We start from the raw sequence: 14,410 nt of genomic DNA on the forward strand, positions 1-14,410 counted from the left end.
ACAATTCTTCTCAACCGTTTCTCAAGTATACTTGCATAGATCTTGCCAGGAACACTCAGTAGGGAAATACCTGTGTAATTCTCACATTCGGTTTTATTTCCCTTTTTATATATGGGTACTATGAGAGCTCTACTCCAATCATCGGGAATTCGTCCCTCTGTCCAGGCTTTCTGAACTGTGCAGTACAGCCACTGTAAGACTCTTATACCACCAGACTTCAGCATTTCTGGTCGAATATCATCTACTCCTGCTGCCTTTCCACATTGCAAGCCTTTGATGGCTTTTTCTACTTCAAGTATGGATATGTATTCCTGACTGCATGCCTGGTCAGTGTTTTTTTTTTTTTTTATCACTGTGCTGTGATCACTGCTAGTTTCATTTAGCAGTTTTTCAAAGTAATTACTCCATACTTCAAGGATATCTTTTTCTCCTGTTTTCATGTCACCTTTATCATCTCTAATTCCTTTTACAGCACTCTTTCCTCCATTGCTAAGCTTCTTCAACAACCTCCAGAATATTTTGCCACCTTCTTGATATTTATTTTCTATATTCTTGCCAAAGTCCTCCCATGACTTTTGTTTAGCTAGTTTTACACACTGTTTAGCTTTCTTACATTTGTCTCTGTATTCTGTAAGAGACAAAGCTGACTTATTTGCCAGGAACTTTTGATATGCTTTCTTCTTTTCCTTCACTGCCTCTTTAACTTCCTGTGTCCACCAGGGAGTTCTGATTTTTTTATCCTTGCACACAACCTCACCACATGCCTCTCTGGCAGAATCAATGTTTTCTTCAGAGTTTGCCACTGAATCTCCAAGGTTTGATTCCTGTTCTCAAACTCTTTCATTTTCTTTTCAATAATCTTTCTGTATTTTAGTCTACAGTTCACATCTGAGAGCTGCTCAACTTTTATTCGCTTTAAAACTTTCTTACATGTTATTCTTTTCAATATGAAATTCAATTTTATCCTGCTCAAGACTAAATAGTGATCACTTCCAATTTCAAATCCCCTGTACACTCTTGTGTCCTGCACCAGGGAGAAAACATCACTATCAACAATAACATAGTCAATGAGACTTTTCTTATTCCTAGCCTCTTCTCTCCATGTGAATTTGTGCACATTTTTATGTTGGAACATGGTGTTAGTAATAACCAGTCCATGTCCTGAGCAGAAATCCAACAAGTATTTGCCATTATTATTAGCTTTGCTCTTTTCTCCAAACTTTCCCAAAATATTTTTGTATGTCTCACAATCATTTCCTACTCTGCTATTTAGATCCCCAACAAGGACCAACTTTTCCTTTTTCATTGTGTCAGTTGCTTTTTCTAAAGCCTCAAAAAATTCCTCCACTTCTACCTTAGTAGAACCTTCTGTGGGACCATAGGCATAAATAAGTCGCATTGTCCAGTTCCCTATTCTCATATTTGCCCACATTACTCTACTTGAGACTGACTGCCATTCAAGAAGATTAGCCTCTTATTTTGTGTTGAATACTATGGCTACTCCTTCTTTTCCTTGATTGTCATTGCCTGAATATAACATTTTGTATGTATTGCTCAGAAAGATCTCACCAGTTTTGGTCTTTTTTGTTTCAGTTACCCCTATTATGTCGATCTGGTACTTATCTAATTCCTCAGCTAGCTCCTTTTCTTTGCCATTCAGGCTTCTTACGTTGATAGTAAAATCAACAATATTTCTCTCTACTGCCAATAATTTTGCTCGACGAATAATCATTATTTTAGATATGCAGCAACCGGATTTTCTTTGATCCATCATCCAAGTTTTTAATTAATTTTCTGACCATTTTGTCAATTTTCTACAGAGATTGTGTTTTTTAGAATTTCTTCTATTAATTTCTGCTCTTGTTTTCTTCAAGTTTGTACTATTTGTTCTGTAAGCAATGGCCAAAAGCTGCTTTTCTGCCATTCTTTTTTGTGTACTCAATCACACTATGCCCAAATGCCATCGTATAGCTATGTCTGTGTTTCATAGAATCCATAGGTTATATATAAAAAAAATTATAATTTATTGATTACTAGTTTAAATATGTGACCATTTATGATCATGCAAATATTCAAACTGATTACACATTACCGACAAGCGATGAGGCACCGTAATTGCACATACATAAAAAAAACAAATAAGTGTATAAGACGTACAATGAGATGCCCCAATTTATAATACGCATTTGGCTTCGAGGACTCATCTAATTTTCAGATAAATTTTAGGTACAAAAAAGTGCATCATATAAGGAGAAAAATATGGCATATAAACTTTGCCAGTTCATGAATATTTGATTAAAATTTATAAGGCAACACCAGAATAATTTGATAAATTTATTGGTAACATTAGTAACATGATGTTTTAACCCAATTGCACAGGTGTAAATAAACATAGTAGCAGACAAAAGAGTAAGGACTAACAAAGGTCACAACTGTTTTGCATTTCTACAAAAGAACTGATATTATTCCGAACATTCTGCACGTTTATGCAATCACGTGAACGTTTTTGATTAATGAAGGCTATGATGTATTCAGACAAGTTAAAATTTAGAACAAGTTATGTTTAGGATCCAATGCTATTTCCAAAGATTCCCCAAGTTTTTCTTTCTGTTGTATCATAGCATACACACACAATTTTTTTTTTCAATTAATTAGAAATTTTAGTGACCAGAGTTGTCTTAGTTATGCTATGATAGCATTTTTTTTTTTTAATGCTTCTGTAAGTTGTATTTTGAACATGTTCCATTGTCACTGTGCCTAAGATGCCTTCAATACTATGGCAAAAATTTTACATTAAAATCTTTAAAGTTTGTTTGCATCTTGCAGAATCAATTCAAGTTCTATGTAACTTAACTTACTGATAGACAATGGTGCACTCAGGATTTAATCTTGGGTGGAGTAGCCGGGTTGAACGGATATAAATATTTTTAATGCAACTTCAATAAAATTCATTAGGCGATTATAAAAATTTATTTAAAGAATAAACTCCAGTTTTCTTTTCACAAAGCTCTTGAATTACTTCAGTCGTAGTTACATTAATCTCCTGTGTATATAGCAAAGCCAGTTCGTTCAATGATTGTGTCATGGTAGATCTTAAATAGGTTTTAAAAAGATATAAGTTAGAAAATGACCCTTCACTGATACATGTTGTTACCAGAAGCATTGCAAATATTTTTAATAAGTTATAGATGATCGGATATATCATTTTGTCACACTTCAAAACTGCATCAATGGCATTTTTGCATGGAGCTATTGCAAACGGTTTTTCAAATTTTTTATACCACAACTTCAGCTCAGGCAAATGAAGTAGTGCTCGCCTGCCCGAGCACTACTTTGTTCACTTTCTGTTCACAGCGACTGCGATTCCCGAGATGTAACCACCTTATCTGACTGATAATTCAAAAGTAGTATAGAAATAGAAAATAGAACACAACATAAATAAAAAAATTAATTTTAATTAGGAAAAATTTTCAGAAAATGTTTTAGTTTTTTTTCCTTTTTCTTTAAGAGTGTCAGGACATCTTACCCCCCCCCCCCTCCTGGGTGCTCCACTGTTCACAGATCTAAACCGCTTACTATTTAAATATGGTATATTTCTCAATGGTATTCCACTGGTTGTACACAGGTGAGATCACTAACAATGCTTATTGGAGGCCTCAAGTGGCTTGGAGAAAGTACTATGTTTGGTTTCCAGATCTGAGTCATTAACACAAGTTTTATAAACAGTTTGATAACTTTGCACATGTCCAACAATGAAGAGATACACAGAATGCATTGGAAGGGAGGGGGGGGGGGACAGACTGGTTTATTAAAATAAAATTATGCAAGTTTTAATAAAGTGTTTTCTGACCACTTAACAGACTCAAGTTTACAGCTTATTTAATCATAAACTTAATTTTAATTTTGTTTGAATTAAAAATTTATTCAACGCAAGGTTTGAAGAGCCTGAGCAAGAAGATTCAAAGAGTGCATCTGATTACTTAAATTATCCTCAAACATCCTACCTGAAATCAATTTAAAACATACAATAAATTACTGTACATTTTAAACTCTTGATAAAAAGTCTGATTACAGCTCTCTCTCTCTCTGAAGTATGTGTTTCTAACAATTTACATAGAACTTCAGGTGTAAAAACAAAAACAAAAATAATTTTTAAAAAAAATTCTAATTATGTGTTGCAATGATTCATGCATTCAAGATCTCATGAATGCCAAAGTTGGATAGCAACTCAATAACAGTCTAAGAGAATTTAACTCTGATGTTTAAGGGTCATAGCTATAAAACCCTAGATGAGACCTCCACATAGCCTTTAAAGGAATGCAGAGAACCGACCAGGGCTTCGGACCTAAGGTCCAATCCCGCCTTCTTGTGGTGCGCCCTGTTGGGTATCTACCTGGATACTGAACGAACGAGGATGGGCTGGCAATTTGAGATTTAGCCGACCAAATTCTATTCTTATTGGCTTAAACCAAAATACAAAATGATGGTACAATATGACAAAATTTCATGCCAGCTAGGGAGTTGCCCGGTTAAACAAGACCCCCCATTGTTTTTGCCAGGGAACCAGGGCGAACAGCGAAAAGTTAGCTACTGGAACAAATCTGAAAATACACCCCAACTCAACATCAAAGTTAAAGATCGTTACTATCAACATAAGAAGCCTGAATGGCAAAGAAATGGAGTGAGCTGAAGAATTAGATAAGTACCAGATCAACATAATAGGAGTGACTGAAAAAAAAAATCTGGCGAGATCTTTCTGAGCAATAAATACAGATTGTTATGTTCAGGCAATAACAATTAAGGAAAAGGAGTAGCCATAGTATTCAACACAAAATATGAGGCTAATCTTCTTGAATGGCAGGCAGTCTTAAGTAGAGCAATGTGGGCAAATAACAGAATGGGGAACTGGACAATGAGGCTTATTTGTGCCTATGATCCTGCAGAAGGATTTGAAATTTGACACAATGAAAAAGGAAAAGTTGGTCCTTGTCATCAAATTCCTGCCATACACCATCAATGTACAAGTCCTTGTTAGGGATCTAAATAGAGTAGGAAATGATTCTCAGACATACAAAAATATTTTGGGAAAATTTGGAGAAAAGAGCAAAGCTAATAATAATGACAAATACCCGTTGGATTTCGGCTCAGGACATGGACTGGTTATTACTAACACCATGTTCCAACATAAAAATGTGCGCAAATTCACATGGAGAGAACAGGCAAGAAATAAGAAAATTCTCATTGACTATGTTATTGTTGACAGCAATGTTTTCTCCCTGGTGCAGGACACCAGAGTGTACAGAGGATTTGAAACTGGAAGTGATCACTATTTACTCTTCAGCAGGATAAAATTGAATTTTATATTGAAAAGAATGACATGCAAGAAAGTTTTAAAGCAAATAAAAGTTGAGCAGCTCTCAGAAGTGAACTATAGACTAAAATACACAAAGATTATTGAAGAAAAATGAAAGAGTTTGAGAACAGGAACGAAACCTTGGAGATTCAGTGGCAAGCCTTGAAGAAAACCCTGATTGATTCAGCTAGAGAGGCATGTGGTGAGGATGTCTGCAAAGATAGAAAAATCAGAACTCCATGGCAGAAAAAATGAAAGAATTTGAGAACAGGAACCAAACCTTGGAGATTCAGTGGCAAACTCTGAATAAAACATTGATTGATTCTGTCAGAGAGGCATGTGGAGAGGTTGTCTGCAAGGATAAAAAAATCAGAACTCCATGGTGGACACACGAAGTTAAAGAGGCAGTGAAGGAAAAGAAAGCAAATAAAAAGTTCCTGTCAAATAAGTCAGCTTGTGCTCTTAGAGAATACAGAGACATATGCAAGAATGCTAAACACTGTAAAACTAGCTAAACAAAAGTCATGGAAAGACTTTGGCAAGAACATAGAAAATAAATATCAAGAAGGTGGTAAGATATTCTGAAGGTTGTTGAAGCAGCTTAGAAATGGAGGAAAGAGTGTTGTAAAAGGAGTCAGAGATGATAAAGGTGACATGGAAACATGAGAAAAAGATATCCTTGAAGTATGGAGTAATTACTTTGAAAAATTGCTAAATGAAACATGCAGTGATAGTACAGTGTAAAAAACACTCAACAGGCATTGCATCATCACCCACAGAAAAAGCCAATCTTCTGGCCTCATACTTTGCTTCAAATGCATGCATAACTGACAATGGTAAATGTCTCTCAACCATTCCAGATACCCAACATACAATGCACCCCATATCCATTTGACAGGATGAGATCAGAAAAATACTGCCCAAATTAGACATAAAAAAAGTCTCCTGGCCCTGATGGCATTCCCCAATTGTTCTGAAAGTTTGCACTCCAGAACTGATCCTTATTCTATGTTACTTATATATACTCTCCTACTCCACTGGAATCTATCCCATAAACTGGAAATTGGCCTATATTCAGCCCATTCCCAAGAAGGGTGACAAGTAACTGCCATTCAATTACATTCCTATCTCGCTTACTTCAGTCCTATCAAAGGTAATGGAAAAAATCATCAATTCCCAACTCCTACACTATCTTGAAGACGCTCACCAAATAAATGACCGCCAGTATGGATTCCATCACTGCCGATCAACAGGAGATCTACTCACATACTCACCCATCTATGAACAAAGGCTATGGAGTGGTTTGGCATATCTCAAGTGGTTGCATTAGATTTCTCCAAAGCCTTTGACCGGTTGACCAGGTCTGATCATGTTGGAGGCTTAATGGATTTTTTTACAACACTCAAAAAGAATTAAAATAGAATTTAATACTTCCTATATTTCATCCTAGTCACTAGGACATCACGGGGATTACAAAAACAATTAATGTAACATATACACAAATAACAAACAATACTAAGCCCAACCACGTGGGTGACGTTAAAGTCCTATCTAGGTAGAGCGCCCTCTAAGGGCAGTAGTAGGTGGCCTGGAATGTGGGAACTCTGGTGATGAGTGTTTCCCAAATCTTCGGAAGCTTAATGCAACCATATTTATTGAGATTTGGTTGGTTTTTGAGGGCTGCTGCTGCTTCTAAGAAAAGTCTCTCTTTCTTGAATTTGCTGTGGTGGAGCATGGTGGTTTTCTTCCATGATACTCTGTGGGTGGTGTCCAAAACATGGTCTGCCAAGCCTGAATGGCCATAGTTGTATTTGAAGATGTAAGACTTGTGTTCCTCTAGACGGATGGATGCTGATCTGTCTGTCTGTCCAAAGTACACCAGCTTACAGGAACAGGGTACTTTGTAAACTCCAGGCAGAGAGAGAGAGAGAGAGAGAGGAGGGAGCTGATCTTTTGTAGAACGGATAAGGGTAGCAAGTTTGCGGCGGGGCTAATATGCTGTGTGTAGGTTGTACTGTTTTAGTATCTTGGCTATTTTTTCGGATGTGCCACGGATGTAGGGTATGGTGATGGCATTTTTAAATTCTTGTTGACGAGAAGGACGAGGAATGGGGGAGGAGTAGATTATTTTTTTTGATACTGTGATCGTTGTAGCCATTGGAGAAGAAAGTGCTGTGTATGTGGTTAAGCTCAGTAGTGAGGGCGGTTCTCTTGTGGGCTCTCTTGGTAAGAGTTTTAATAATGCCATATTGTTGAGAGGGGTGGTGGTGGGAGAGTTTGTGAATGTATCTGCCATTGTGTGTGGGTTTTCTGTATATGGTGAAGGTAAGTGTATCATTAGGCAGGCATGTGACTAAGGTGTCTAGGAAGGGTAAACAATTGTTCTTTTCCTTTTCCATAGTGAACTGGATTCATGGATGTAGACTATTGAGGTGACTGAGGAAGGAGTCTAACGTGTCTGGGCCATGAGGCCAAATAGAGAACACATCTACATATCTTAGCCAGATAGAAGGTTTGAGTGGGGCTGAGTCTATGGCTCGTTTTTCGAAATCTTCCATATAGAAATTGGCAAGGGGGGTGAGAGGGGGAACCCATGGCAGTTCCCTCTATCTGCTTATAGATTTTGTTGTTCCAAGAGAAATACCCAGAGTTAATGGCAAAGGAAAAGAGATCTAAGATGTCAGAGGGAAAAACGTTTTCTAAGAGAGATAAGGTGTCAATTAAGGGAATATTGGTAAACAAAGAGGAGATATCAAAGCTTACCAATATGTCTGTCTTTTAACTTTGAACCTGTTGATTCAAGGTTAAATTTTCTGTGAGGGCTTTAAAGTGGGTCGAGTTTTTTTTTATGTAGGAAGGGGACCTTCCAGTGAGGGGGGGATCAGAGAGTTGGCCAGCTGTTTAGATAGTCTATAGCAAGGTGCATTGGTGGCATCTACTATAGGCCTGAGTGGGGAATTGGGTTTGTGGATTTTTGGTAAACCGTATATTCGGGGGGGGCGGAAAGGTTTAAGTTTTTTCGTGACGTCAGGGGGCCAGGAAGATACTTTTTTGAGCAAGATTTTTAGTTTGTGTTTTTGTGGGGTCGTGTTCTAGCGGGATGTAGGTAGCGCGATCGCAGAGGATAATGTTCATTTTACGATTATATTCACTGGTATTAAGAACGACTGTGGCATTACCCTTATCCACTCTGGTGATGACAATGCTTTTTTCTTTACGTAGTTTCAGGAGAGCCGTGTGTTGGGCATATGATAAATTACTTTTTGGCGGCGAAGAATGCACGAGGATGTTGGCTACGTCAAGTCTGATGATGTTAGCTATATCCGACGGTAAGCGACCGATTCCCTGTTAGATGTTCACCATTACATCAAGCACAGGCACTTCCTTTGGAGCGATGGCAAAATTACGGCCGAGGCAAAGGGCTCTGACGGCATCGTTGTTGAGCGTTTTGGAAGAGAGGTTTATTACTGTCTGGAGCGGTTGAATTTATGGTTGTGGTTTGTTTTTCACAAGGTTGCTATATTTCTTGATGTGTTTATTTTTTATTTTTTGGAATTCTCTCTGTGCGAAAGTTTCCGAAATGCCAGAGAGAATCGACCAAAGTTCAGGGTTAAGAACGGTGGAGACCAGGTCTGGCACAAAGGCCTACCAGGCAAACTACCATCATTTGGTCTGGCCCAGGGCTTCTGTAGGTGGATTGCCAGTTTTCTGTGATGGTGGATGGCTCCCTATCCTCTCACCACTCAATTAATGCTGGGGTCCCACAAGGTTCTGTCCTCTCACCAACCCTCTTCCTGCTTCTACTGCAATTGATCTCCAACCCAATACACAGTTTTGCAGACGATAGCACACTACACTCTTCGCTTGCATTTGATAAACCTTACACTACACAACTCACCTCAAGCTACAGAACATCAACCACCACAACCATCAACTCTGATCTCCAAGCCATCCTCCAATGGGGTTCAGATAACCTCATAAATTTCAATGCCAATAAAACCCAGTTCTGTACTATTTCCCATAAAAAAAGAACCATTTTTTCCCAATATCCTTTTTAATGATACCCAAAATCTCAGAACAGTTTGAGATCTCACTCCTTGGAATCACCCTCACATCAAATCTCTCCTGGCATAAACATCTCAAACATTGCATCCTCAGCCTCAGAAACAGTAGGATTTCTCTTTCACTCAAGATGTTACTTCACCCCTGAACAGTTAACATTATACAAGTCACAAATCCACCCAACTATTGAATACTGCTCTGACATATGGGGTGGGGACCTCAAAAAGCTCTAACTCAAAAAAAAAAAGACTCAATACAGAGGAGAGCAATTAGACTTATCAATGATCCATCCCTTACCAACTCCCTCCCCCCCCCCTTTCAAACAGACGTATGGTCTCTGCAGTATGTATATTCTACAAATATTTCCATGGGAAAAATCAATAATTCCTCCACTGAGTACTAAACTCATTGGAACACTTACAGCTGTTGCACAACATCACTTCACAGTTCACCTAGAACCAAACAGAACAAGTTTCTTTTCCTCTTCATCCCTGCAACTGCTGCACTGCAGAACAGTCTTCCACCTGTGTTTCCCAAAGAATGCAATTTAAAGTCATTCAAATCAAAAGTAAACAAATTCCTCTTTTCACTACCCACCACAATACTAATGTATTATAGGTTGACCAACCAACCTCCAGTGTATGGGCTCCATACACAGGAGGTTGTATAAAAATATATAAAAAAAATTTATATTATATAAAAAAATAAAAATAAAAATAAAATAATAAAAAAAATTCAGGAATGAAGATGGTAAATTAAATATGGAAATAGACAACAGAATCAACAAATCTGGTATGGTGGTAGGAAGTCAACTGAATAAATTCACATGGAATAAGAGAGAAATTGGTTGGAACACTAAATTAGCTGTATACAAGACAGTGTTCAAATTGGTTTTAACTTATAGACCTGAGAGCTGGGTCAGAAGTAAAGCACCTGACCAACAGATGACATCAATGGCAATATCATATTAAAAACGAGGATATTAGGAAAGAACTTCACATTGTCGGCATCCAGGAATGCGTTAGCAGAGCTAATCTCTGGTGGTATGGTCACTTAAATAGAATAGGCGAGGAAAGATTAGCAAAACACGTGTTCTCTGTCAGGTTGGCAGGAAAACGACCCAAAGGAAGACCAAGATATAGGTGGATTGATACTGTATAATGTGCCTTAGAAGATAGAAATAAAAGATCTGATAAATGTTGGAGTCTTGACAGGTAAAAGACTGATTTGGAGGAAAATTGTAGATAGGAAGTTAGTAATGATGTAAATTTTTCAGTACTATCATATCCTGTACACCCCTTCAGAGTACATGGCAGGAATTTGATGATGAAAATTTAACTGAAGTTACTGTTGAGGTGTATTGTTAATTTTTCATAACTATTGCCTCATAAACTTGGCAGTTATCTCTATGCTAGGCAAACATGCTTGCTCCCTCCTCTGTGAAGAAAGGGATATCAACAAAACTTCAGTTTCGTCTTATAATCTTTCAGCAGAATGGTTATTTATTTAGCATATGGCTCACACATGAAAAGTTACATTACAATATATATATATATATATATATATATATATATATATATATATATTAAATGTCCATAATATATATATATATATATATATATATATATATATATATATATATATATATATGTGTGTACAATAAGAAGACATAATACAGTCATAAAAGAGACACTCGAGAATAAAGAACAGGCTACAACTGAATGTCTAGGTTGATTATCTAGTCGACTGCACTTGGTGTAGCATGAATGAAGTCTGACAGGTTTCCATTGTATGCACGTAGGACACATTCTGCTATAATATGATTAATTGTCTGATGGGGTGATCCACAGTCGCACCTAGGTGAGGCAATCATGCCCCATTTGTAAAGGTAGTCTGCACATCTGCCATGGTTGGTGCGGATTCGGTTAAGGGCACACCAAGTTTTCCGAGGTAGGTCAAAACCCGAAGGTATCTGTGTTGGGTCCACTAATTCATGGAAGATCCCTGTTGAAGTGTTACACCAGGACTCTTTCCACTTCTACTTCAAGTTGAAGCTTATCTCTGCAAGATTTTTTACTGTTAAGATTGGAGGGTGCTTTGACTTTAGCCTGTTTATTTCTAGAGATGGGATGTCTTCATGGATTTGAAGATTTTGGATTTCCATGATTTTGTTGTATTCATGTAGACGAAAGTTGGATCCACAGATGTGTGGAGGCAGGATGTTGCTTAGTACTCTGAGCCAGTAGGTTGGGGTTGATTTTACAGTTACAGAAATAAGGTGCAGTGATGTTAAGCTGGGCATCAACCAAATACACATGGGCGCTGTTCAGCCATTTGGGCAAGCAACGTTCAGCTATAGAGTAAACGAGGCCAAGAGCAGTACAGTGAAGCGTTGTTGCTGAGGCACCCTAAGTTGTTCCACATAGTTTTTGCAGTATATTGTTTCTTGTTTTTAGCTTGGATGCCATGTTAATGAGATGTGGTTTAAAAGATAGTGATCTATCTATCTAGAGTGACGCCCAGATATTTCGGGAATCTGTTGTAGTGTAGCAGTTTGTGGTTAAAGTAGACCATGAGTTCTTTGTCAGCCTGGTTATCATTTAGGTGGAAGCATGAAACTTGTGTTTTGTTAGGATTCGGGCATAATCTCCATTTGCTGAAGTATTCATCTAGGACTGCAAGGTCATTTGTTAGTGTATCTTCCATTGTAGTAAAATTGGTGTGCCTGGTGGCTAAAGCAATGTCATCAGCATAGCAAAACTTCTTAGAGGCTGCATGAGGCATATCTGCGATGTACGAGTTAAAAAGGAGGGGAGCCAGTACTGACCCTTGTGGTAATCCATTATTCTTTGTTTGCTTTTGTTCTTGTTCATACACACTTGGAACAGGCGGTTGCTTAGCATGTTATCGATTAGTTTGCTATTGTTTTGCTTGGGACTGCACGGAGCAACTTGCAGACTGCGCCATGCCTCCAGACTGTGTCATAAGCTGCAGTAAGATCTATAAAAGCTACAGCTGTTTTCTGGCATTATTGGTAGCCTGCCTCTATATGTGTGGTGAGTGACAGAACCTGATCACAGCAGCTTCGTTTATGTCTGAATCCAGCCTGTTCCACGGGGACTTGTTCTATTATCTTAGGGACAATTCTATTAAGGATGAGCCTTTCTAGGAGCTTATAGCAGGTGCTAAGCAGGGCAATTGGTCAGTAGTTTTCTGGTTTGTAGTTGGTTTTTCCTGGTTTTAAGATGGGGATAATTTTTGTCTTTTTAAACTCTTTTGGAAGTCTACCAGTCTGGAGGATGTCAGAGAAAAAGCAAGCCGACCACTGTCGAGCTTTTTGGCCTGTCCTCAGCAGGAAATCAGGATGAATTCCATAGAAACCTGGAGCCTTGTCTGGTTTCATATCCATTAGAGCAGTGTTAATATCTTCAAGAGTGAAGGCCGTGAGTATAGAGGGTCTGATGGTCTGTTATTTTTCAAATATGTAAGTTCTCTTTTTATTTGAAGAGCGTGTTGTTTGTCCTTGCTGGTATATCTTGACGTTTTGACAATATGTGATGCATATTGGTTAGGAGAAATAGCCGATTGTTCCCGGACAGTCAGGGTGCTACTACCTAGTTTTCTTAGAAGGCTCCATGCTTTTCTACTGGAGTGCCGAAAATTGAATGGTTATTCAAAACAAACAGAAAGCTACTATTCAATCCACCTCCTTACCATATTGAAGATAGAAATAATGAAAGGCTACATATCCCCACCATATATCAGTTCTGCTTCACCTAAGTTAGCTCAAATTCTCAAAAAATTTAATATCCAGACTTCTTATACTCCTCTACCCAAGCTCCATTCCTTATTCAGTATGTCCAAACAAAGCTATAACTTAAAATTTTCCAGCGTTTACCGTTTTTGGTGCAACTGCAACATGCCTTATTTTGACAAGACTGAAAATTCCATCAAGGCTAGACGAACATAAGAGAGACATCTCATACGCAGATCTAGAGCCAGCATTCTGTAACTACATCCTTAATTCTGCTGATACTAATGATGAAATTATCAATCGCCTAGTCATGTGGAACAAATTGGAAAACATCTTTCAATGCTATGATGAACTGGAAAGAAAAATTCTAGAATTTAAAGAAATCGTCCTCAACTTATAATCTCTTGAACTGCTACTGTGCTGCTATCCAACTTTGGCATTCACAAGATCTTGAACACATTCACACATCCAACAATGGAGATACACAGAATGCCTTCAAATGTTAATACATTAATGTTTTAATGTATAGATTTTCTCTAGCAATGTTTGTTGCTATTTCTCTCTTGTTATGCATCCAATGCAGTCTTCTAAAAAGATGAAACTAGTTGTGTGATTTACTTAAAATAAAATTATTGCGCGAGACCTCCAAGGAATCCAAAGACTCATCGAGGAAGTGTACCTACTACACAACTCTGTCTCCACTTAACCCACCACAGGAAACTGTCGCTATAATTATCTACATCAACACCAGTATTTTTTACAACACGTAACTTACAATTATTTGTAAGTTACGTGTGTTTTCAAGGCCAATTTGTCTGTTATGCAGGATGAAAAACCTGTTTCAGGAGGAAAAACCCTACCACCTCCATATAAAATCAGCTAACTCACCTTCAATTGAAAAAATCCATAGTGTTTCTATTATTCTCAGCTTCTAGTCATTTAATCTGTTTCAAATACACACATACAAATAAATAAAACAGTCATCAATTAACAGTAAATAACTAAAATAAAGGAAAAAAGATCCCATTGCCAAAAAATATACTTAAATGGTAACCATTTTACCTTGCCACAGTTCCATGTTTTGATCTTGGAAAGCACAGAAAGCAGCTCATCCTGATCACAGGACTTCAGCTTATCAATCAATGCCTTACAATCCACAGGCTATAACAAACAAGATTGTGAATACAATTAAACTTAAGAATATTTAATATGAGAACAAAATATACAATTACAAAATGCAG

At 37.7% G+C, this 14,410-nt stretch overlaps 1 protein-coding gene across 1 annotated transcript in view; it reads right to left on the reverse strand.

Annotated features, from left to right (window-relative positions):
- HUWE1 (HECT, UBA and WWE domain containing E3 ubiquitin protein ligase 1) overlaps positions 1-14,410 on the reverse strand; it is a 1,068,888-nt gene that overhangs the window by 1,027,781 nt on the left and 26,697 nt on the right. Inside the window, exon 3 of the mRNA XM_090396304.1 lies at positions 14,232-14,330. Within this exon, the coding sequence (XP_090252430.1) occupies positions 14,232-14,330 (99 nt within the window). The remainder of the gene's footprint in view (positions 1-14,231; positions 14,331-14,410) is intronic.

This window comes from Typopeltis vanoorti, chromosome 1 (genome assembly GCF_054136105.1).
Source record: "Typopeltis vanoorti isolate ZY-2024b chromosome 1, IOZ_Tvanoo_1.0, whole genome shotgun sequence".
NCBI classification, from domain to species: domain Eukaryota; kingdom Metazoa; phylum Arthropoda; class Arachnida; order Uropygi; family Thelyphonidae; genus Typopeltis; species Typopeltis vanoorti.